We start from the raw sequence: 26,917 nt of genomic DNA on the forward strand, positions 1-26,917 counted from the left end.
TGTGGCGGGCATCTTGTGTGTTGGAGTGATGGTCAATTTGCATATTACCTCTTTATTATATAGGGTATTTATTTATTTATTTATTTATGTAAAGATTTAAAAGTGACAGCCATTGATAGGCAGCCTCCCCTAGGAAATGGGAAATGGAAAAGAAACAAAATCAAATCTAGATAAAGAAAGAAAATTATGAAAAACTCAGGGAATTCTCTGGATAATTTAGGCCTACAAGGAGTCAATATCATCCACAGTGTAACACTATTTTTGCAACATAGAGTTTTTGTGTGGTTGTGACTCTGAGTTTTTCCTGGTATAGAAGCAGTCATTTGAAAAGTTAGAAAGCCAATCAGTGTATTATTTAGATGATGCATAGAGACTGGCTTGCTTCAATTCAAAATGAAATAGTGTGGTCTGAAAGAGAAAAGGCAAAATTACAAAATATGGCATAACTTTCCCATTACCATGCACATCATCTTATTCTAAGCAGTCACCATGAGGCAGCCTTTTCTCCAAGGTATTTTGGGAAGCCGGCCTTTGGAACCATCTCCAGAGCTTGGCACATGTCTGTGACACAGGATCACGCCAGCAGCATCACGTTATAGTCACATGTATTCTAGAACCAAGTCTGGGGAAGAAGGCTGCTGATCTAAATAGGAAACTCTGGCTTTAGGAAAGAACGTGCTATGATTACAAAGGAGCAAGGGCCACAGAAGGGCCAGAAAGCTTTGAGTAACAGCTGCCATGCTGGGAAATGTGCACCTGTTCCACTGGGCGATGGGTAAGAAGGGAAACATTCCTTGGGAAATATCAATGTCCAAAGTGAGACTGTTTGAGATGTTGGCAGCGACACATCCATGTGCTCACACAGACTTGGTGCTCCCTACCTGGTGCCCAGCATGCAGCGGGTGCCCACTGCACATTGTCAATGACCCAATGACCCATCTGCCAATTAAACAATCAGGCTCTTTGCTAATGAAAAAAGTCTCTGTTCTGTTCATACAACAGTTATCAGGTCAAAGCCCCGACCACTCACGAAAGTATGGCTTTGTTGGAGAACTGAATTATGAAGAAAGCCTGCTCTGAGGGTCTGGCGCTCATTTCGCCACCTCTCTCCAGATGTTTCCAGCTGCAGACCATGTTTCCTAGATGTGTGCACATGGGGTGCCTGCCACACAGGCGGTCACTCTGAGGGCAAGATGGAGTCTCCCTTGGCCCCTCATTCTGTGGCCCCTCCCTGCTCTCCTGACAGCCACTCCAAGCACCTTCCATTGAGGACAATGCCCCCTGCAGCTTAAAGGAGAAAGGACAACAACTAGGGCAGACCTCTAGAGATGGACATCTTCAAGGGCGAACAAGAAGGTCTCTTACAGGAAAACCCTGTTCAAACAAACCCAATGACAAAAATCTAAATGGCACTTCCTCTATGTATGGTCAGCCACTCATTTATTCCCATATGTGTCAACAATTCATAAATTATCTTATTACCTATGGGCGCTGAGATGACAGAGTTGAGTAAGACACCGGTCCTCGCTGCCAAGGAGGTGGCCATGGAGTGCCAGTCAGAACATACCCCGCTGCTCTCTCCCAGGCCCAGCTGCCCTGCTGACCAGCGTGAGAACTCTTCCCTCCAGGTCCTTATCCACGCTCTGCCAGGCTGCTGCTCCCAACCCACAGAAATGCTAGGAAAGCTCATTCTCTATTCTGCTTACTCATAATAATTCATTACTCAGTTAGTAAAAAATATTTATTGAACGCCTACCACAGGCCAACCCTGCTCAAGACACATTATAGTGAGGGAGATGGACGAAGTCCCATGCGCTCATGGGAACAACAGCTGGGAAACAAGTACACAGATAACTGTGCATTATTATTTCTAGGCTGGATATGCAGGATAAAGAAAGATAAATAAGGTCGGGACATGAAGAATGACAAGAATAATTCATTAGTGCACTCAAAGAAAGCTTCTCTGAGGAGATAACATTGGAGCACAAAGTGAGGGAGTAATTCACGCACATATTTGAAGAAAGAATGGTCTAGTCAAGGGAAGAGTAAGTTGCAGGATCCAAGGGCAGGACAGGCTGGGAGGCTGGTGTGCTGGAGCAGTTGGTGACAGGGCAGCAGGAGGAGAGGGGATCTCAAAGAAAGCCAGGGCCAGGGCACCACAGCCTATGGGAAGGTCTCAGAGAAACCCTCACAGATATGAATGTTGACAACAACATGACATCATCAACACCCCCATCAGCTCCAGCCAACACGTACTCCATGCTGCATCCTGTTTTCTGAGTGACCACAGCACTGGGAGGTGGGTACTAGCATCAGCTGGGATTCAGGAACTTAACAACCTGGTGCACATCACACAGCTAGCAAATGCCAATATCAGGGGTCACCAGGAGCCCATGATCTTAACCAGGGTGGTAAAAACACACCTTACAAAAAGCAGTTACAACTATGGATGAAAAAGAGAGAAAAAATATTTACCACTACCAAAAAGATTCTAAAGCAAGCCCTTTTCATATTGTGTGAATGGATGCCAGTGGCCTCCGGTGGGTGGCTCAAACATAGATGCCTAAAATACTGGGTGAAACCCCTCAGAGATGAAGGCAGCTAGATGGGAAGACTGCGTCCAATGGTGGAAAAGCCCCTCTGGGTGGGGTGGGGCACTGGCTTCAGGTAGAGGATGCCTGTGGAGAGTCTGAGTGAGATTAGACCATTAAATACAAGAATGGCCAAAGAGTAATGTGATTGTAGATGTAACTAAATGGACAAAACACCAACATTTTAAGTAGATATCTTGACTATTTTATCTATATCCTTAGTAAGCTTATATATTGACACTTGAAAGAAAATTGTTGAAATTTCTCTTTGAGAAGTAGTTGGTGGCTTTATAATCAGGGGAGCTTATATTTGGGGACATACAGTGATACTTCCTGACTCATACATGATGGAAGAAAGGGTTCATCAGAACCAGAGCCGGGCCCAACACTCAGACTGGAAACCTTACAGGAAACCCCAACAAAGCTAGGAAGCTGCCCCGGGGGAAACTCAGGCTGCCCTGATCCACACGGCCATCTTCTGCATGTGCTGCTGCCTAGTCCCCCCTATCAAAACGGTTTTCTTTGGGCCGTGTTCCCGTCTCCCAGTATGTCTTATATGACGCTTATGTCTCATGGTTTTGTTTGTCCATCAGGCAGGGTGAAGGGGAAACAAGACTCTCGTCTCAGAAACCCAAGAGGTCAGTACAGAGCCCTACACACATGGCTGCAGAATGAATGACTACCTGAACAACACTTTTATTTCATAAGCATTTAAAGTATAGAGATGCGACTTTATGTTTACATGGGGGGGAAACAAACCATAAGCATTGAAAACATTACAGAATCTGTTAGAACTGAAAGGGGCTCCCCCAGCACCTATAACATTATCTCCCAGATTTCCTAGTCCCTATAGACACAAGTCTAACCTGGCCTCAAATGGTGGGCTCTACGTGCATGTGGTAATTCCTGGGAGTGGAACTTTATCCAGGTGAACGCCGTCTGGTGCGGCCTTAACCGCCCATTTAGAGTAATGGGAAAACAGCCTTGTAAGATGAGTAGAAGAGTAAAGCCACCATTGAGCCAGGTTAAGAGAGGTGCAGTTCATTCAGAAATTATAGGCCCTTTTATGATCAGACTCAGGCATCCAGGAGACATACATTCAAGGTTTTATTGTTTCACTGTGAACATTTTCAAATGTGCGGTTTTCTAATTTCTCATAAAGATCCTTTCACAGCCAAAAAAGTACAACCAAAATAAAAACAAGCCTGCTGGTAATGACACAGGGACGCTCTGTACTTCATTTTCAAGCCGTATAATTGATTTTGACAGCAACACAGGAACCTCACGCGCTATATTCCACACTGCCAATGAGCTGCTCAGCAGGAAGGGGTCCACACTGCACCCCAGTGAGAATTCACAATGGATACCTTAAAAAAGTCAAGTTTGTGTTTTAAGCCTGGAATCATTTCCACATCTTCCTCCAAAACATTCATCATCCGATTTGGATTGGGGGCATAGCATAATGTGAGCTTATAATCAGAAGTCAATGCAGACCCCAGAGTCAAGGGTGACAGATGGAAATACCACTATGGCTGTCACAAACATTTTTCAAGTTTGCTTCGCATGAACATTTTTAATGAGGTGCAGTTTTTAAAAAGGCTATCAGAGGTAGAATTTTCTTGGCCATCGTTCTGACAGAACTGTTTTTTGAATCAAGTGGCAAGCGCAAAGCCATTGCGAGATGCCCAGGTGAATTCTGACTCAGCGACCAAGATATATGCTAAATCAAAAGTATCACTGCAGAGTGTCCGACCTTAAGTTGTAATCAAAGAGCTGATTGCATAGCTCAGTTACCAGCACTGTGACTTGCTTAGATCAGCATTAACCCAAATTCCATAAAATGCTAATTCTTTGCAATGTTAATAGATATTCCAGAAAGAAAAAAAAAAGGGGATTTGTTTTATCAAATGATTTAGAGAAATTTTGGATAGCTATTGAACCCTTCTCTTGACTGCAAGACTTCCCGTGTCTTTAATATGCTAATGCGCATGGTGATTCTTTAAGAGAAGGACAGAGTCTGTACTGTTTCCCAAAGGCATTTGACAAATGGAACCCTTTTTTCTAATAGTATTTTACAGGACTTCACTTTGATAAACATGCTTTGGGAAATGTGAACCTAGATCATATCAACTGGGTTTTTGTCAAATTAGTCTCTGTTCTATTTTCCCACAGCTCACTATGACCTACCCCCAGAGTCCAGGGGTGGGGGGTGGGGGGTGGGAAATACCCCCTATTGACATAGTGGCTTATTAAAACAACTGTCTACATCACCAACAATGACATTTGAAAACCACATAGCTCCTGCCCTTGAGAAATAAGTCTGGAACCCAGGTGGTTCAATTCTGAGGAGTTCCTGCATTGTATATCTTATGTTCAGACTGTCACTGGTCTAACCTTTATCTTTTACCAAAAAAATAACAATTGGTGGGTGTATTATTATAACTGACTACTCTAAAGAGAGAAAGTACAATGCTTTAGTACATAGTACAAGAGTCTCCTCAAAATGGCAGGCTTTGCACTTTAAGTGGAGAACAGAAAGAGTTCCTAGAATATATTATAGTTAAGCCAGATAGTGTATTACAGACTGGTCTTAAGGAGACCAGCTTCTCCCAGTTTCCGAACCTCTGGCTGGAGGGCCTCCCGCCGCTAACATGAATGCTCTGCACGGGCTGCAACATCCCCACTGGCCCATGAGCTGCCCTCTCAGATGCTTTTTTAAATCATCACATGTGTGCATCCTTCAGTGAGTCCCAGGACCCCAGGGATTGAGAGTTGAAAGAGGCCTTACCCCACACAAGCCCACCATTTTGTACAGAAGAAAACAGGCTCAAAGAGAAAAAGAAAATCACTCAAAGTCACACAGCTCATCAGTGACTGAGCCCAGAATTAACCCAGATCCCCAAATCCCCCCATACTCTCACCCCTCACCCACTCAGATGCGTGCAGTTCTACTGCAGAGCTGAAGTTCGGAAGGTCTTCGGGAAGCTTCCACTCTGGTTCCAACTTCAGGCACAACTCATCATAACCTCTTTTGAAAGGTCTTCATCCCAGAGGAAGCAGCAGCCCAGGAAAATATGTTCCAGAAAACTTACAGAAGCTGCTGCAAATCAGCTGCCCGGTAAGGACACTTTTGTTGGAAGAGAAGACCTTGAGATGTTGGAGGGTAAAGAATCTTGACTTACTGACTGTAAGTCCCAGCAGATAGCACAGAGTCCTCAAAAACCACCAGTGAGACTATGTGCTGGAAGGCCTTACAAGCCTTTAAGAATCATTCCGTTATACCCCATTACATAAAGGAGCTTAGCCACTACCCCATAAAACCCATGCAAAGCCTCTTCACCCAAGTTTCCACCACCTAATCGTTCTATTTGTTTTTGAAGTAGCCTGACCATTACCTTCACTGTCGCTATAGTTACTGTGGATGATCTGAAGAATATAAAGAAGCAGTTCTGCACAGGAGAGGGGGAGTGCCACACTCGTGACTGAGACCTGGAAAGAATGCCAGGTCTTCTTCCTGTTAAACATCACCAGGTCTCAATCTTCTCACTCACAAACTGGTTTCATAGACAGTAGCAACCTCATGAGCTTGCTCGGAAGATTAAACAAGTCAATGTGTGTACAGAGGAACTTGGCCAACGAGGACTGGGTTTGTAATAGCTGCTTGCATTGAAAAGAAAGTTGAAGGTGGGTGGGAAAGAAGCCTGTGTGTGTTTGCCATGGGTGTCAGAGGGGACAGTGCGACACATTGGGTGTTTGCTGTAGACGCAGTGGTGCCCTGCCCAGATCCTCTTTAGAACTGAGATGCTCATTCCCAGAGGCCAGGAATGTGCCTGCCTTGAGAGGTGCCCTGCCCATGGTTATGCCTTCCCCAGGAGTTGACCGAATCTACTGACTTGCTGATGGGGGGTTACAGAGGTGCAGCCCTATTATCTCTTTGGGGTCAACTCCTTTCAAATGGCCACCCCAACTGCAGACCAACGGATGGGACCTGCTGAGGCCTTTGTTGGAACATTACAGCTCAAGTTCTCCAGGCCCATCCCTGCTTCTCTCCCTTCCTGAGAGCACTCCCAGGAACCTCCTGCATGTTCATCTCTGACTCTCCATTTCCCAGGGAACTCAACCAAAGACTAACCCAACTGGCTTAGTTCATTGCCCAATAAAAAGTAGCAGCTATTATTCTTATTGTTGAATTGTCTAAGCAATCCACTTGTTTTCCATGACAAGAGATTTCCTGAGTCTCTTTATAGATGATATCCCGTTATGGATGAGAAAAAGAGGCAAAGATATAAATAACTTAAACCAATTTTTATGTATTATCTAAAGAGTCCTAAGCTCCATAGTTTGTTCTCACGGCAATTTTTTCCACCACTCACTTGACCCTCTTTAGTTATTCTAATTTTAAAGACAGAGAAGAGACATACTAGATAACAGAATACCATGTTTATAAAATATGCATAAAGCTTAGCTTATTGTGAAGGCATAATTTTAGATTATCTTAAAGGGTCAATCTAATATCCAGCATTAAGGAGCAGAGGCTCAACCTTTGGGCTTGAAGGTTCAAGGTTCAAATCCTCCTGAAGGCAGACACATTTTATGGAACCAGTGGGCTGCACAAATAGCACTGGGCAAGGATATGAAAGGCCTGGGATCTGGTCTCCCCTCTGCCAACAACTCCCTCTGGGGTGTTGGGTAGGTTATCTGCCTTTGCAGGGCCCTACTTTCCTCATCAGCAAAACAAGGAGCTTGTATTAAGTAAAGTCTAAGGTCTTTTCTAGTAAGAAAAACTTATGATTGCTTAGCCTTGCAGAGTTTTTCCAGGCACCATAAAGAAATAAAATGCAAAGGGAAAGTGTAATAGCAGAGAAGAAATTAAAAGTATCATAAATTCAAATTACCAACTTCCCAAGTGTGTATTTCAGAAGAGGCTATTAAGTGACTAGAAACAGATTTCATAGTTGAATTTACCTTTCACAAGATTTTTATCTAAATCATTGCCTATGTCATTGATGTCGTTTCCCTAGTCTAGAGTGCCTGAATATACAGCTTAGCCATGCTCTGGACAAGCCATACGTCTGAGTTAACATTTTAAAAAATTAACCATGCGCAGTCCTCTGCCTTGGGCAGCAATGTGCTGAAACACCAGCATCTATGATGTCAGGGTGACATGTACTATGATTTGCAGGTGGCCCCTGACTAACCTCCAGTAGCTGTATCTCAGGGCAAACCTGCAGTAATTGCCCTGGCCAGAGAGAGCTGATTTAAGCCGACTCACTCTTTTGATGCATGTTGAACACAATTGCCCCCTAGGGATTCCTGAGTCTCCTGTGTGAGTTATTATGTAAATTCTACCTTTGAAAAAATTATAAGGTGTGCTGTCAACATTTTTTTCTCCTTTCAGCCCGCTTGCCTTCCATGGGTTCTTCAGTAATGCCTTCACCATTTCTACTTTGAAGATTACACTGTGCATGCTATGGATTCAAGTAGAATACAAGAACATTTAGATGGTCCAAGCACACACCTCCGACGCCTCTTTTCTCAGTGGCTTTTAAAGCATGACTGGTTCAGAAACGTTTGCCTGGGAAAGCATTTTCTTCAGTGTCCAAAAGCTGACTGAGCCTTCGTCTGACCTTCATAAGAAAAACTCTGAGGCCTTGGTTCCTCCTCAAAGCTTTGCCTTTTATGAGACCCATGATTACAGATGAGTCACTGAACAACTGCCTGAGGCTCAGTTTCCTCACCTATAAATGAAGATATACAAACTTGACCCATCCAATCCTCAAGGTCAATGGGAGGATCCTGCATGAGGCTCAGCCCCTGAAAGCCCTCTGTGAAGTTCATAGGGCTCAGCTGAGATGCTATTATTACTACTGACCAAACTGATCACTAGCAGTGATTTTAATCTATATATATAAAACCCTAAGCAACCATTCGACCAGTAGCTATGATGCGCACTGACCACCAGGGGGCAGACACTCAATGCACAGGCATGGAAACATGGAACAGACTGATGAATCTCAGAGGGAAGCGGGGAGGGCAGGAAGAGATTAACCAAAGATCTTATATGCATACTAGAGGCCCAGTGCATGGATTTGTGCACCGGTGGGGTCCTTCAGCCTGGCCTATGGGGATAGGGCTGAAACCAGCAATCTGACATCCCCTGAGGGGTCCCAGATTGCAAGAGGGTGCAGGCCAGGCCGAGGGACCCCCCCACCGGTGCACGAATCTGTGCACTGGGCCTCTAGTAAACATATAAAAATGATGTCTCCAGTTTATAGCCCAAACCTCCTTCAAAATAAGCCCAGAGGTCAGAGTTATAGGTAAACTGAAGAAAAGCAGATGCTAAAAGGCAAGCTCTCCATCCTCACTCCATAGAGCTAATGCCCACTCTGTCCTGTAGCACCCCTCTGTCTGCTGATTCTCCCTGGAGATCACAGGAGCATGCATGCTGCCTTTCCCCATCAACTGACATTTCAGGGGCCAAAGGGCACAAAATGGGATAAAAATTAAAAAATAGTCTCATCTCCTAGTCACCTCTCTCAAAATGAATAAGAGATTACATATCATTCTACCAGGACTTCTTTTCCAGCCCCCAGCCCCTCCGGCTTTGTCATCCCAGAGCATTTACAACTCTACTCCCATCATAACAGTGATTTCATTTGATAAATATGTTGCATTTCATTCTGCAGGATCTTCAGCCTTTGACAAACAAACATGCACTTTGCTGAGGACGGCTGAAGAGCCACTAATGGAGTGAAACCCGAAAACCCTTCAGAAAAGAATAATGAACTCCACTCCATCTCTAGGGGATAATTTAGGAGGTCGATTAGGCAACACTTGATTCAAGGTAAACCTCTCTTTTCCATAGAAATATATTGTGTTTGTACAGAGGGGCTGTATGAAGTGAGGGATTAGCCACAAATCCTGAGGAAAAAGCAGAAGACGTTTCTCGAAGAAATATGCAAGTTACTGCATATTGGGAAAAACAAGTAATTGGGAAGAAAGGAGAAAAACTCCACATAAAACAGTTTTATTTACTCGATTTTACTTGTCTGCTTGGAACATTTCTAAGGAATGGTTAGTTCCCAAATACAGTGCACAGAATGCCTGGTCTCCCTGACAGTCCTTGATTTCCTACAAAGAGTAGGGACTTCAACCCAAGGCTACTGGAAGCTGACTGTCAAGTAAGATTTTCTGAGGCTGCCTACAGAGATCTGCTACAACAAAAGTCATTCTGGGCTCATGGGGAATGAGAGTGCGAAAGTAAAATAAATGTCAAAGTAAATCCCCAAGAATAGAAAGCCCTTCTGTATTAATCTTCAGTCCTACTGGCCAATGTTCGGTGTCCTCTGCAGACTGGCGAATACCTGAGTACTTTTTGTCATCTTAAACTATGAATAGCCTGGAAACATGGGATGCCTCTCAGTCCACATTTCAATACCACCACAGACTTTATCCACAGCTTAATGGAACATCCCAATCTCTACCCATCAAGGTAGAAAATCACAGGACAAAGGAAACAACTCACTGTGCTAAAAAGATCAGACTAAATGAAACTGAAAATGTAAACAAATGTGGATTTTTCTTTTAAGCTGGTATTAAGACAACTTCTCTCACCTTTCCATATGTTGAACAAGATGGCTGAAATGGAGCCTCCCTAAATCACTCCACACCATGCCTACCAAACAGCCATGAAAACTCAGAACTAAATAAACGTGTTTTGACAGTGATGAATCTCCCAGCTCTGCTGGTCAGGTTTCTTCTAATGGCAGTAGGCAGAAGTGCACCGTAACAGGCGGACATAGATCACCACTAGAGTAACCATTTTAAGCTTGGGGAATTGAAAGAGAAATTAACTCATTGACATGGAGAAATGAAAATATCGATATGAAGGCTTAAAAATTGCTTCTTAAAACATCAGTGTCCCTCTGCAAAAAACAACCTGGCAAAGCTTGGAAACTCCATAACGTTTTGCTGAAAGCTAGGTATGTGTAAGGTTTCTGTTGCTTGTTACACTTCCTCTGTTAGCTGATTCCAAATCTAATTGGAGGAGCAAAGTAAAAAAAAATCCCCTTGGAAAAAAGGTACGGATGTCCAGAGTTGCACAAATTGGAAAATAAAATTGTCTTCTGAGCTTTTTTGCTTTTTTTAGAACTCTACTAAAAGGACAAGAATAAATGGGAACATTCATTTGCTTTTTAAACTGATCACACTTGGGCTTAACCACTAGCAGAGAAGAAACTTTACAGTTCCCTGGGAACCTATAATTTGGAAACGGAAGCACACAAGAACAGACTTTAGTTTTCAGGCAATAAATTGAAGAGAATTCTGCAGACATACAACAGAAAAGGAGCATAAAATATTGGCTTGTGCACTTCTTAGAATGTTAGTTCATTAACTTGATAAGCTGCACAGGGAAAAATGCAGCCAAAATCTACAAAGATGTCCACTGGGATTTCACATTGGCATATTTACTCAGCAAGAAATAGCTAGAGGTTGGAGGGGGAAATATGCATCCCGTCCTGGTAGAGACGATTTAGTGTGAATCTCCGGGAAGACACCTTGTTGAAAAATCTCCATGTGGACTCTAAGGGGACACACGGAAGCCCAAAGCCCCACGGACAGACGTAAATATCATGCTCCATCATCTGTGTCCTGGGGAACAGGTCTACGATATTATACAAGAAAATCACAGTCTTTCACATTGACTTTTCACACATAATTCAGCATAAACTTGAAAAATATTTTAATTTTCCCTCCTTATTGCCCAAAATGTTTTTTAGTGCTTTATTGGAAACTTTCATTCACTGGCGTGTGCTCAAGATCTGTATTACTCATCAGTATAAAATCGTTAACAAAGGATTTGTCAGGCGATACTTCCAATGGGCACTGTCTTCTATGGTTAGAAGCTCATTAGCTGTCTCCCTGGGAGAAAACCCTAATAACTGAACCCCATGTGGGTCAGATCTGTGCTAGGCTCTTTCATAAACTTCATCTTATTTGAACCATCCAGGAGGGTACTAATTGTAATCCCCACTTACAGATTAAAAAGGTGAGGGTCAGAGAGATTCCCTGCCTTGCTCAAGTAATTACATAGTCTCAAACTAAGGTACTTCAGACAAAAGAAAGAACTCAGGACAAACGCACTAAACTGCCATCTCTCTTTGGTGGGTCGCGTTGGGCCAGCTCTTTATTTACAGTAGGAACAGAGTGCCAGGCTGTGCAAGAGATGCTACACACCAGGGGTCAGTTCACCTGCACGTGTGCTTCACTGGACCCACGGAGTGTTTAAAGCCATTGAACCAACTTTCTAAAATCCACAGATTTCATGTAAAGATTCACACGTTATGGCAACCAGAAGGCCCCTTGACTCTAGGGCCACCTTCATGGCAGCAGTCAGCCAAAACTCGGTGGTCCCATGCCTTCTGATGAGGCATGGACTCACAGTGCCCACCACTCTCTATTACATCCCTACACACAGGCCATGGCAGCAGAAATTTTTATTAGGTTTATGTTCTTGCTTTCCTTATAAAGGAGAGCCATTTCTCCAAATCATGTATGTCTCTTTCGACAGACCGCATGGCTGCCTTGCCCCTTTCCCTTTACTATGTCCTCTTTGTGGGAAGAGTGCACTTCCCCAATCCTGTGTCTCCAATTCTCATACCAACTGGTTGAATCTCTTCAATCTTCCTTTGGGACACGATCCAAAAGCCATTATTGTTTCCAGCAATGCTCGGCCTTAGATTTTTCTGGATGTAATATCTATTTGGCTGAATCATGAAGTCAGAGTATCCAACCATTACAAAATACTGGTGTAGAAAAAAAAACAAATTTTGTAAGTGCCAATCACACAACCATCAGCTAATCAACCAACCAATCAACCAACCAAGTAAACCAGATGCCAGGTGACTGAAACCTAAAGGGCTTAACAGGCTAACTTATAAACAGGAAGCACTTAAAACAACAGCAGTATAAAAAAACAAAGTGCCCCCAGAAAGGAAAGTTCTGCCTTCAGAAGGCAGTAATTGCTGCATCTGAGTACATCTGCTTAACAATCCAGGAAAGTGGGAGTTTTACTCTCTATTAACCTTAACCAGAGACATTTTCATCAAAATTAATCGTGATTACTTTTTATTGCATTTCAAATGCTGTCCGTTATTTGGGGTGGTCAGGAATGCAACTAAGCAATTCCAGACCAGGCTATCTTTTATGAATAAGTCTATGAGGTAGTTACTAAGGCCCCTTATGAAAATATTGCTATACAAAAGTTCATGGGTCAAAACAAGACATTAATTTCCATAACTGGATGTGTCCTTAGAAAAGAAAAAATGACTATTTATAGAAAAAACAGAAACTTTGATGCTCAATGCATATCACAGCAGAACTGCATAATTCCCATGTGCAGCATAGATACTTTTAAAATGTTTCTTTTATCTTTTCTTTGTTATTATAATAACAATTAAAAATAGAAAAAGAAAAAAGAAAACAAAAAAACACTCTATCATTAACACTTATTTTGAGTATAGCTTGTATCAAGTACAATCCTAAATTTTTATATGCATTGACACTTTATTTTTATTTATTATTATTTTTTAATCCTCACCTGAGGATATGCTTATTGATTTTAGGGAGAGGAGAACACAGAGAGAGTGAGAGAGAAACATCATCTGAGTGAGTATATCGATTGGTTGCTTTCCATATGGGCCCTGACCAGGAATCGAACCCGCAACCTAGGTATGTGCCCTGATGGGGAATGGACCCCACAACCTTTTAGTGTAAAGATGATGCTCCAACCAACTAAGCCACACGGGCCAGAGCTGCATTGACACTTTAATCCTCACAACTCTGGAGTAGATGCAATTATTATTCCCATTTTACAGATAAACTGGTCTTAGGGAAGTTATATAACCTGCCCAAGGACATTCAGCTAGTACATTTTGAAACTTGGAACGAATCCTGGACATTCTAGCTCCACAGTTAGATAAAGAAATCTAGCAACAACACTTATCTCACTGTCACAAGGATCAACTGGCCTGTAATGTTTTGTGCCCTGACTGTATCTTGCTCTGTGCAAACTGTGTACCTGCCTGGAGGGCCTTCCCTACTGCTCTCTCCCTCCCATGTCAAACTCATTCCATCTCAGTCCTACTTCTCTCCAAAGTTTTCTTGCCCTCCTCTCTTAATTCTCCAGAACCCTCACCATATCCACAATCTCCCCATATGACACTGATATGAAAAAAAACAAAGGTGGCTTTGGCTGCCCAGCACCCCTTTTGGTAACAGAACTCGCTTTCTTGTGGGAAATCACCTGTCCCCACTCTCAGCCCATGGGCTTTGGGTAAGGCTACCCCCTGTTCTCAAGATGAGGTCATCACATGATCTGATCCTGGCTTGGCCAATTCATGTGTGTTATCAGCCTTTGAACTTTGTCTAGAACTACTAAGAAAAGACTTTTCTCCTTCCCCTGGGGTGACAGCACTCACAGACTCTGTGTTGGCTGCTGGTGGCCATCATTGGCATCACTGTGGACCGCCTTCCTGAGAATCAAGGCAACGAAGAACAATGGCCACCTGTGAGTAGGATAAAGTCGGATTCCTGATGCCATAGTCTGCAACTAGGAGCCCTGACTAACCCAGTTGACATAAGAATTAAACAGCTTCTATAAAGTAAGTAGCACAGAACCCAGTATATGGAAAAGTTTAATAAATGGTACCTAATCCTGTTAATACTTCTCTACATTAGTTTCTTGAAGATGGAAGACCTGGAGTCAGGTTCATCTCCACTCCATGCTAGATGTCATTTCATTACTTTTCTGAGACTAGTTTTACCATATGTAAAATCACCATTTTTGTGAAGAATAAATGAGACTATGTGCCTGGCAAGGCAATAAAATGTTCTACAAATTTAAGTTAACTCCTAGGATATTCTCAGTCTGTAGGCTCCAATCTGACGTCTCATAACTCATAGGGTAAAGAATTACAAATCCCTGGGATGTAATTTGCCAAGAACATTGAGGAAGCTGTGGATTTAAACAAGTGACCAGTCCATGCTAACTAAGGTGGTCCCAGGGCTGAACAAAGAAGCTGATTCTAATACTGTGCTATCCAAATCAGGCATCAGTGCAAGGAGGCTTGACGGGCAATCTTCAGGCACCTCCTGGACACAGAGAGAAAAGAAACTACTACTAAGTCATCCCCTCATGCCAGTCTCAGTGCAGGGCATGTTCTTGCATTTCTTACTCCAGAATAATTTATTTCTCTTTGGTTCAATTAAAAAGAACAATTTTATGTACATATTGAAATTATCTAACTTCTTCTATCTCCAAGGAGGAAACCTAATATATAACTGGAGAGAGACATTAATTAATAAGCAAAATTTAAAATGAACTCCGGCCAACTTGAACTTGAACTGCTCTGTTTAAAGGCCCACAAATAAATAAAGGAACTTCAAAGCAAATGCCCTGGGCTAGCTTGAATGTTTTATTGAGCACATGGAGAGAGCCCCTTTGCCAAAAATAGGAATGGTTAATGAGGAAAAATGGGTGTCTTCAGTGGGTCCACTGGTTTCTGAGAGCCATCCATTCAGAGATAACTATATTCCACTGAGAAGACAGAATAATGACCTGTCTCGGGGCCTCAGAGTTTTAGGCAAAACAAAACCAGTTTTATAAACTCTCTGAGATCAACTTCCTGCATCTTTTCCCAAATACCTTCTGTGATAATAGGCACACATTTCCCTTCTCCTAAAACCAAAGCAACTTCCATAATTCTAAAAGGAAGACATTTCTACGTTTTAAGCTTCTTGCCAACTATATAAATGCAGCCCTTCGCATTTAAGGTAAAGTACACGAACCAAGAGAACCTGTGAGGCATCAGTGGGCTCTCCCATAATCGGCTTTTCTTGGACACCATTTTGAAATGATGCTCCTCACTACAGAGACCTCCGGGTCCCCCGGGGGTACGTGGTTAGTGCTGGATTCAGGGCAGAGGCACGCCCACGGCTTCTGCGCACATTTTCCCACAGTAGTGGCTACGTGTCAGAGCAAGTGGACCTCCCACTATTCAGGCAAGAAGAGGAAAAGCCTGGGCTCACCTGCAGGTGCTGGGAGGGGTCAGCCATGCTATCTTCCCGCCGGCGCACTTCCTCCAGGAGCTGGGCGTTCTTCTTCTTTTCCAGCTGCTGGTTGTGCTTGAGGTTGGCCACCTTCTTATTCTGATCCTTCATATGCCTGAGGAAAGTCAGCACAGCTGGGTTAATTCAACCCCTCAAGGTCGTACGTGATCATAATGGAAGCGCTAAGTACAAACCCGTATTGATATGGGTTCAGGGAGAGTTGGGACTTCAGAATATTCTATTCATTCAACCACACGTAGGTATGGAGCACCTACTTCATGCCAGGGACCAGGAGGGCACTGGGGCTGCAGTGGTGAATAAAACAGGGATAGTCTCCACCCTCCTCATGGAGCTTAGAGTCCAGTAGAGGAGACAGACAATACCAAGGAGACACAACTTAGGTTTCCTAATGTTGAAGGAAACACAGAGCATGTTGTGAGAGATGATGTGCCTTGCATGTGTGGAAAGGCAGGAGGTAGAGCAGATGGCTTTAGTCACTGTGTCCAGGAAACCTCCCTAAGGAAACAAGACTGTGAGTGAGACTCAGAAGAACCAGCCAAGAAAACACCTGGGAAGGAGCCCCCAGGTAGAGAGAACAGCAAGTATAATTCCCAAGGCAGGAAAGGACCTGGCTACTTTTAAGAACTGGAAGACTGCAGGGAGTAAGTAATGGGGTGGGGTGGGGTAGGCGATGGAACTGCAAAGGTAGGCAGGACTCATGGTATGCTGGGCCCTAAGGTCTGTGATGGAACATTTATTTTCTCCTAATTAAGTGCTTGCTGTTCTAATTATTATTATTCTTTTGGATCAGGTTCTATTCTGAGATCATAATCCATTACTTTGATTTTAAAATAACAATTACAAGGCTCCAATCAAATACATTGTCATCACTTAGCTCAAACAGAATAACACTTTGGCTAATCATCATGCTAAATAAGCCCCAGTGCTTGGACCAAAAAGTTCTCAATGAATCTATAGGATGTCAAAGTGCAAAATCATAAAGTGATCAAGTGAGAGTAAAAGACTAAGGATAAAGGACGGGTTAAAATAAAGCAGGGGAGGGGGCAGTTACAGGCGTAATGTGGCCTATTTCACCAGCAGCGTTTAGCAAAACATTCCACAGGTTTAGGCAACCATGTCCACGGCAGCTGTTATAAATCTAATCCAACATGTGAGGAGGCAGGAGGGCCGTCCAGAGGGCTCAGGAGCAGCGATTCCAAAGTTGGAGGGCCGTGGAGCAGAACCATCGGGGGAACTTTTAATCCCTTCGCCCACTCTCCCCTGCCTTGCTAATGGGCCACTGTTACTGAGCCCCGAGTCCCAAACAAGTGTATTGAGAACCACTTCTCTTATGGAAGTATGGGTGAGATGAGAACTAGATGATAAACAACAAACAGGCCCAAATGAAACAACTAATAATCAAATGGAAGCATTCTCAACAAGAAACTCTTATTTCTAGTGCTCATTAAATTATAGACGTGTCTATTTCCACCTACTCCAAGAAAAAGAAATTCAAGAGAATTATTTTTGAGCTTAAAAATCTTCTATTAGGGGCCCTGCTAATAAAAATATTCTGAACCAACTAAATATTTGGCTCAGTTGGTTCAGAATATTTATAGATTTAAATATTCCTTGTGATATTTATTAAGAGGATATAAGTATATAAGGTAAGATAGAATAACCATCCCCTTCATCATTATTTGGATTGGATTATTTCGGTCTCATATTTCCCTGTTTTAACCAGATACAGTAATGTACACATATGATGCTACCAGCAAAGGCTACATGCTAATCTACTTTTAGGAGAGTATCGTTTGGTTACTACAGAGATGTTAAGAATGACCACTTGCTTCCTAAATGAACAGAGGTATAGCAGTTCCAAAGCGCATAATAACCCAGAGCAAGTACAATTCCTAGTTCCTTGGAAGACAAGGCCAGTGCACGGTAATAGGACGTGAGGGAGAGGTCAGTATTACTAGTGAGATTGTTTAATTAGAGGGCATGTTTTATAAAGAAATACTTTTTTATTACTTTGAAGTAAACCCTTAAATAGAACTAACTGCTAAACGTTTCCCCCCAAGTACCAGTGATAAATAAAACAGATTATAATTGCAAGCATCATTTTGCAAACATCACTTAGGGAACTCCCACAAAGTTCCCAAGAAGACCTTGCTTTCTGGGATACTGCAGGGGTTTTTCAATCCAAAAAGAAGAAAACATTCCAAATCCATGCACCCCTTAAAACGGTCCAGAATTAAGAATGAGCAGCAATCAACTCGTGCTATATAATTTAATACAGGAAAATATACAATTTTAGATGCACAGTTCAATGAGCTCTGACAGATGTATGATACCCATGTAATTACCACCATAATCAAGATATGGAGCCTTTGCATCACCCCATGAGTTTCCCTGTGCCCTTTCACAATTAACCCCCTGCCACCACCCAGGCTTGGCAACCACTAATCTGTTCCTATAGATGAATGGAACCACACAGTATGGACCAATTTGTGTCTGCCTTATTTCACTCAGATTGATGTTTTGATTATTACTGATTAACAATGCAGTTGTCAGCATCAGTAGTTAGTCCATTTTTGTTGCTGAGTAGTATTCCATACATGGTTACTCTACAGTTTGTTTAACCATTCATATGTTGATCAATATTTGGGGGTTTTCCAGGTTTCTAGCTATTAAAGTAAAACTTCTATGAACACTAAAAAGAAAATAGAATGGGTAGCTAAGAACAATGGAAACTGAAGTTCAGACACTGTGATGGAGGCATATCTTCAGTCGTCTCCAACTATTCCTTCAAATACCACCTTATTTAAGACACTAGCAATTGGAAAAGAAAAGTAGGGTTTTAAATGGCACAACTTAGGATTTGGGCCAATAAGATCTATGCAGAATAAGGTGATGAGGATGATCATCTTGTCTTTGTACATGTGAATATCAAGAGATACATGTAAAGTGTCCATAACTTCTTTGTAGGATGACTAGGGTTTTCATATATTTTTCTAGCAATAGAACCCTTTCTTCTAAGAAAAGCTTACTTGAAAGCCAGAAAGAGAAAGAAGAACTGCTCTGCCAGAGGTAGGAAGGAGGGAAGGAGTGGAGTGGGATGGGAAGAGATGAGCACCTCATCCACCGGACAGTTCCCCTCTCAGATGCTCCTCCGGGAAGCTAAGGCAAGCTGTGGGGTAGGAAGGGAGAGTAGGAGGCAGGTAGAAAAAGTCATAACGTTTAAAAATATTATATCCCTTGGAGAAGAGAAAATACCCCCACACAAGCTCACTAGACACTTGTTGAAGGAATCACCACAGTGATTCTTGCTAATAGTAACTTCAGCATTTCCAAGAGTAAGATGTGTAAGTGGCCTATCAGTCCCCACACTTTCCCCACCTGCAGAAGTAAACACACACCGCATAAGTCATGCCGCACTCCGCATGGCTCTCAATGGTCTCTAAAACTCTGTGGGAGTGCAAACCACCAGCCCTCTGACAGTACTGCCTGAGAAGAAAGTGTCTCTGATACCAGCTTCCCCAACTCCCACCCCCTTTCCCCCCAGGCAACTCAGGTTCCAAGACCACCAGAGACTGACCTGCTCCATGTCTGGGGGAAAAGTCATTTTGGAGTGATTTTTTTTTTCTCTCCAGGAAAACAGCATTAAAATATATCAAAAATCCAAGTTTTTTTAAAAAGCAATCATGGGGGTGTAGTTTGAGAGTACAGTGGTATGGCCAGTTTTTAATGTTTGCTTTAAATTGACCAGTCTCATTAAGCAAGTCATGTCACTTTTCTTGTTTTTAATGTTTTTATTGATTTTAGAGAGAGAGGAAGGAAGAGGGAGAGACAGAAACAATGATGAGAGAGAAACATCCATTGGCTGACTCTTTCATGCCCCTAGTGGGAATTTCCCAAAACTTGGGCATGTGTCCTGACCAGGAATCGAACTGGTGACCTCTTGGTGCATGGCATGACACTCAACCACTGAGCCACACCAGCCAGGCAAGTCATGTCACTTTTCAAATTCAGCCATCATTAAGGAATTTGGATTAAATAAAAAAAAATTCCAGCAGGTATCTAGATCAACAATGGCTACTATATTAAGAATGAATGTCGGTTCTGGTTGGGTAATTAAGTTGGGTGGAGCATCAACCTGATATGCCAAGGTTGCAGGTTTGACCCCTGATCAGGGAACATACAAGAATTAACCAATAAATGCATAAATAAGTGGAATGATAAAATGAATCTACCTCTCTCTCTTTCTCCCCCCAGCTTCCTCCCTCTCTATAAAATCAACAGATAAAATTTAAAAAAAAAAAAGAATGTCAGAGAGGACAGACTCCTGCTAGTTTCACTTGAATAATCCATCAAAGTAAAATCAGAACGTGTTCTCTAACTTGCTGGTGAGAGCTGGTCAGGCCTCTAGAATCACAGGGCTGGGGTATGGGCTGGGAGATACATATGTTTCTCCAAAAATGTATGTTTATTTGTATAGAAAAGAGAAAACAAAACCTTCTCTTCCTTTAAAATCTCAGCAGAAATCAGATGCCATTTTTTACCCATCTGCTCTCGAAAACTTGAAATGATGGATAATATCCATTGTTAAAGAGGACGCCAGAATCCAGAGCTCTCATCTGTGGTCAGCAGGAGTGTAATTGACAAAGGCATTTTTGGAAACCAATTTGGCAGGATCCACCAAAGTGCACAGACACTTTGCCCAAGCAAACCCACTTCTAGGACAGTAGCCTACAAAAATGCTTGTCCAAATATATATGTACAAAAATTTTCATTACAGCGCTACAAAAGTGAAAATTTGAAAACTGCCTCATCACCCACAAGGAACCTGGCTGAGACCGAGTACATGCGCACCATGGAACCCTGAGCTAGCTGAGGAATGAAGGCAAAACTGAGATGTGGAAATGGAAAAGCCTTCAAGACATAGTGTCAACTGAAAAAGAAAACAGGCAGCAGAATAATACCTATGGCTGATGTTGTTTATCATAAAACATGAAAGCCTGTTTGATGGATATATACAAACATGCCTGGACACGGAAACTCCTAGACACCCCTCACCAGTCTGTAAACGATGGTTCCCTTTGAGTAAGGGAATGGGTTTGGGGAAGAAGGGGAACTTTCATGTGTTTGTGGGGGGGGGGTATAAAATACATATAAGAAAATGCACAGATATTAAATGTACAAGTCAATGATTTTGACCAATCAAAATGCAGAGCACTGCCATCACCCAGACTGGTGCCCCTCCCCCTGCCCAGAAGTGATCACGGTTCTAACCTTTATTCACATGAATCTTTGACTGCTCCTGCACTGTGTACACATGGAACCAGAAGCACGTGTTCTTTTCGGTCTGACTTCTCAAACTCAGCTTAAGGTTTTCGAGATGCATCCGTATTGTTGTAAGTTCCATCTTATTGCGGAGCAGCATCCCAGTACATGAATACAGGACAGTTTCATTAGCTGTTCCCTTTTTCAATGGATATTTGAGCTGTTTCCATTTTTTTTAAGATTAGTAAGATGGCCATGAACATTCTTGTACCAGTTTTGTGTGTGGACGTATGTTTTCTTCTCTCATGGACACAAAACTGGATGGAGGTTTAACTGGCAGTGTTACGTGGAACCACCCCGTGGAAGACACTATCTGGGCTGCAGGAGTTTTCTAGGGGCAGCTGCGGCAGGAGCTAGGAGCATAAACCGTGGAGCCGAGCTGCAAGGCTCCCATCAGAAACTACCCCTTTCTAGCTGTGTGACCACGGGCAGGTCTCTTAGCCTCTGTTCCTCAGCTTCACATATAAAATGGGAATAAGAATAGCCCATGGGGTTTACTATGAAGAGCTGACAAGTTAGAGCAGGTCAAATGCCTAAAACAGACGCCAGCCCGTGCCCTCTGTTTCACGTTAGCTGGAGGCAGGAATGTAATCGTGTCTTGTGCAATGTTGGGAACACATAGTTAGGGTCTCGCTTCCCACACCGGAACAGCAGGTATTTAAAGGCCTCCGACAATGAACTTCAGAATGGGTTATTAAGCGCTTTTTGTCAGACATTTCACTTCCACTTGTACTTTTCTTAATAATAAGATGAGTTACATTCCTGAAAGGTTATCTTAATGGAAGCGTTGCCGGAAGGTCACGACGAGCCTGGTTAAATGAGCTGCGATCCCGAGGCGACTACACAAGCAGACGGGCCACACACACACAATGGAAGCTGACAATGAGTACTGTGCGCAGAATTTCCAATAATGAAAGCTTTTACTTTAACCACTGAGATGATCCCATTTTTGTAAAGCTTGTAAATTCCATTCAGTACTTCAGTGTAGCTATAAATTTCAGAAACCTATTATAAATAGCCCAGAGGTATTTTTACAGCACACACAAATGTGCTAAATGTCAGGAGCATGATATTCCTTCCTGGAAGAGGAAGTATCTGGCCTGTTGTGGCTACTTGAATCCAGCCCTCCTCCTCGCAAAGAGTCACCGGTAGGGCCAAGGTCTTAGGACTTAGCTCCAGAAGGAAGCAGATCTCTTGGACTCTGAATTTGTCACAGCATCCCTAGAGAAGCCCGCTTGCTTGGCCGCCAGCTTTGACAACTGCCTAAGGCCTTATCAACACCCTTGAGCAGGTGCCCACTTACCTCCCCATGCTTCCCATCTCGGCTTTTCTCCTCAGTGGTTCCTCCTCTGCTGCTTACCTGTGGCCCTTGCCCCTCTCACTCCCTGGAGGTGTGCCCTCCCATCTCCCATCTCCTGTATTCCTACCTCCCCCATGGTGTTTGAGGCTCCCCAAGAACCCAGAGACAGGGCTACCTTCAGTTAAAGCACACAATGACGACACACCTCAAAAAGACACCATTTATCGTTTACCAGGCCCGCAGGACATCCCAGAACCTGATAACAAAGCTAAAGAAAGAAGGTGTTAGAGGGGACGGAGTGTTCAAATATGAAACCTGAGAAATGAGCTTCCCTGAGGCAAAGACAGACTCAGCCTTCCACATGGTAGTCTCAGGCTCCACTGACAAAAGGCTCCTTGGGGAGATGATCCCGCCAGGCTGTCCCTCATTGGACCTGAAAAATGGTTAAATCATCTGAGGCCAAGGCGGGACATTGTTGCTAGACTGGCCGCACTGTCCTCCCAGAAGCATCCCTTACAAAGTGTGGGACTCTGGGCAAGTTATCTCACTAGGGTGTGTGTGTGTGTGTGTGTGTGTGTGTGTGAAAGTTATCTCACTAGGGTGGGTGTGTGTGTGTATGTGTGTGTGTGTGTGTGTGTGTGTGTGTGTGTGTGTGTGTGAGAGAGAGAGAGAGAGAGAGAGAGAGAGAGAGGAAATGACTTAATAAACCTAAGGCTCTGAAAACTGTAACCGCACACAGTGAGTGCTTTCTACTTGTCAGTCTACTCCCACTGTCCCAAACACTCTAGCGCACTTCTATTCTCCCCCCTACCCGCCGGGTGACCTCTCACCCAAGCTAGGAAAACCCAGGGAGCAGGTTACACAGCAGAAGGTCAGCACAATTAACAAGAGTCGGGCTTGTTTTTCTTATAGGTATTTCACTCCGGGGAAGCTTCTGAAGGGCTGACTTCCTTCATATGTCCTCCCTCATTCTGGCCCTGAAGAACCTCCTCCCCCCAAATACCAATGCAGTGCCATCCCAGATGTGAACGGAACCCAGTGTCGGAAGCCCAAGCAAAGAGAGCAGATGCTGGGGCCTGTTAGGGGAGACCCAGGGCCAGGGAGCAGAGAGAGCCTGGCCCTTCCTGACCTTGGCGCCCTCCAGATGCACCTGGTGGGAGGGGCATGCACCCACAGGAAACTCGCAGGGGAAAGGCAAGCCTGTCTGCAGCCTCCTCGGGACACAGTGGTCAGTCCATGGGCATCTAATAACAATGTCCTCCTCCTGGTAAACAGCCGTAACCAACTGACAGGCCTGGCCCTGATGTACTATTTACCACATGAATTTCTTATCACGTGGCCTCATGTAGGTGTGGTGACCCAGACAGCATGGCTGCTCACATGCATCTGATAATGGAAGCTCTGGAATGATCAGTGTTCTCATTGTGAAACAATACACAGGTTGTGATGTTCTACATCCTCCCAGCACAGACTGGACTACAAATCCAGGCTTCTCGTCCATATGCTCACAGTGAGCTCCCCACCAGGAGAGTCCAAAGCAGGGTGCCCCTGTATCTTCACTGCCCAGCAGGTATCCTCTACTTCATTACATCACAGCTCCACATAGCCCATGGGGCCTCGATGCCCTGCCTAGGGAAACTGAGAATGGGCGGACCCCTTCTCTCCATCACCCCTGCTGCCACAGCTCAAGTCAGCATCGCTTCCTGCCTGAACCATGATGCTCTCCTCTCTTCATTGGTCTTCCTGCATCCACTCTTGGTCCCCTTTAAATTTATTTTCCAGCCAGCAGCAAGAGTGAGCCTTTCAAATCAACTCAACTCACACACTGTTGGCATATGAACCTCCAATGGTTTCCCATTTCCCAAAGAATAAAATCACACACCTGTGGGCCTCACCAGCCTCACCCCACACCATTCTCACCCTTTCCCCTAGACTCCAGAATCCAGTCTTCTTTCAGTACCCGGTGCTCACCAGCTCTGTGCTGTTCTCATTGGCTGTGCCCCCTTCATTTCCCTCTCCACAGCCCTCACCCCTCTCCCCAAACTCACAGAGCAAGTGAGTGGCAGAGGCACGATTCTCATTCAGTTTGGCTTCAAAAGCCACCCATCCCTTCACCTCTGTGCTGTGCCAAACACCTGCGCAGAAGGTTGCAGAGTTCCTTCACACCACTGTCCCACTTTCTCTTCTCCCACGCAACCCAGAAAGTTCTAGAGTAGAAACAGAAATCCTTGGATACAGTCTCTGTTCTGTAGCCCAAACACATTCAGGTCCATCACCCCAAACTTCACAGGGTGCCCTGACTACTAATGAACTGGATACCCATGAGGAAATCACCCGAGAACATTAGCTTTCCACCTGCAGCGTCTGGAATGGAAGACGGCAGCTTAGCAGCTTCCAACCTCACGGGGCAGCAACACTCCCCCAAATGAAGACCTAGATACGAAGCAGGACACAAAGCCAAGGAGGCTGTGCAATTCCCTGTTAATTTTGTTCTCTGAACCTGTTAACCTTAGTGTGAACACTTTTTGAACAGATCGTTAGGTTTTCTGGATGAATCTGCCACACAAGTAGACACGTGTAGTGTGTTTCAGATCCTGACACTTGAATGCATCATAATGAATTTGGTTCTCTTCTTTCCCTACAGACAGGGTTAATCAGAGATGAAAGTTTGAAGGTGATACAATGAGTGAAGATAAAAGTAGAAGCTCAACAAAAAAGGGGAAGTAAGAGATCAACAAAGGACAGTAACAGATAACAGGGAACTTAGGATGGGACTCCTGGGACCACGGGAAAACCCAAGACAGAGCCAAGACAGAAGATTCAAACTCCTGCCCTGCTCCCACCTCATATCTTCTCCTTGCACATCATTTACTTCTTTTCAAATAATAAAAAGGGAATCCAAACACTTTAAAAACAAAACATTTGTCGAACTGCCACAATTCCATAGAGCATTGTATCATTCTAAAAGCCTACGACTCCACTGTTGGACAAGGGCACATTAGGGCCAATTTGGTATGGTGTCAGTTGTATTTACAGTTTGGGGTAATATAAAAACAGATGGAAACTGTGAAATTGACCCCTGGGGGGCTAATGTTGGAGGAAACCAACATTCCACAGTCTGGCCAGAGGTTGGGGGCGATTTGCCCAGACAATATACAGCCACAGCAACCTGTGAGCACAGGGGCACTTGGTATATGCAAGACCTGTTTTTATTGCATTCAATCTGGAATTCGGCTGCAGCAGCCCAGACACAAAATAAAGCAAAGGCATCCTATATAATAAAGAGCTAATATGCTAATTAAACCGAACAGCCAAATGACCTTCCAGATGTCCTTCCGGACGACCTTCCAGACAAAGCCAGGGCTATGAGGGCCGAGCCCCTTGCACGAATTTCGTGCATCAGGCCTCTAGTAACAAGATAAAAATCTTACATGCTGATTTTCCAAATAAGAGTCCAGAAGAAATGTGTCAGTGTTTATATTATTTTCTACCAGAAATCAATGTTAAAATATTGCTAAGTAATAAAAAACGACCTCTTTTCTGGATGTCATATTATGTGTCAGCACTGTACTGAGCACTGTAAAAATATAATCTCAGTTAAACAAAATATCATTACACGGAGAATATTTTTATCCCCATTTTACAGATTAAGAGGCTTAGAGAGGTTAAGTAATTTGCCCAACATCATACAGTTAATAAATAGTGGATCCAGACTTTGAACCATCATTATGGTGTTATCTATTATGCTATATAAAAATAATAAAACATTATTATACATTATTATGAGATCTTTGCCTCAAAAAGAAATGGAGCATTCTAGCTAGGCCTGGACATGCCTTTGTGAGAGTTACAATCTTTCTTCTCTAAGATGGAAGCAAAGCACTAGCCTCAGTACACAAGCCACACTCATTCAGGGTCTGGCCCATCCGAGGTATGGCTCATTGGAGCATCCCAAAGAGAGACCAACACTGAGTCTGTTTTCCACTGCTGCATAACAAATTACCACAGATTTAGCAGCCTAAAGCAACACTCATTTATTATCTCACACTTTCTGTGAGTCCCAAGTCCAGGCACAACTGGCTGGTCCCTCTGCTCCCAGGATTATCGGGCAGAAATCAAGATGTTTGCAGACTGCATTTCTCATCTGCAGGCTTAACTAGGGAAGAATGAACTTCTGGGCTCACTCGGGTGGTTAGGGAGAAGGATTCCTTTCCCTGCAGCCTTATGAGTGAGGTTGCCTTGTTCACTGGCTGTTGGCGCGAGTGGAGGCCGCCCCAGGTCCCTCAGGAGGCCTGGCTACATGGCCCTCTCCATAGGCCATTAACAACATGGCAGCCTGATTCTCCCAGGGCGGCAGGAGCCCTCTCTCTGCAGTCTGCTAAGAAGACATCTTGTATAATGCAGAGGAACCATGGGAGTGGCTTCCTAACCTTTGCCTATTCTGTGCCCTCGGTACAAGTCACAGGCCCTGCCCGCACTCATGTGGAGGGGGATTGGGAAGGGTGTGAAACCAGGACTATGCTGGAATTCTATCAATGTGCTCCCCATAGAACTTGCTGCCATGGAAATGTCC

General features: G+C 43.7%; 1 protein-coding gene across 12 annotated transcripts in view; it reads right to left on the reverse strand.

Annotated features, from left to right (window-relative positions):
* Window positions 1–26,917, reverse strand: part of ERC2 (ELKS/RAB6-interacting/CAST family member 2) — an 846,554-nt gene that overhangs the window by 401,341 nt on the left and 418,296 nt on the right. For all 12 annotated transcript variants that reach the window (XM_014541327.1, XM_014541320.1, XM_014541325.1 and 9 more), the window contains one exon: window positions 15,681–15,816. In XM_014541327.1, the coding sequence (XP_014396813.1) occupies window positions 15,681–15,816 (136 nt within the window). The remainder of the gene's footprint in view (window positions 1–15,680; window positions 15,817–26,917) is intronic.

This window comes from Myotis brandtii, unplaced genomic scaffold (assembly GCF_000412655.1).
Source record: "Myotis brandtii unplaced genomic scaffold, ASM41265v1 scaffold268, whole genome shotgun sequence".
Lineage (NCBI taxonomy): Eukaryota > Metazoa > Chordata > Mammalia > Chiroptera > Vespertilionidae > Myotis > Myotis brandtii.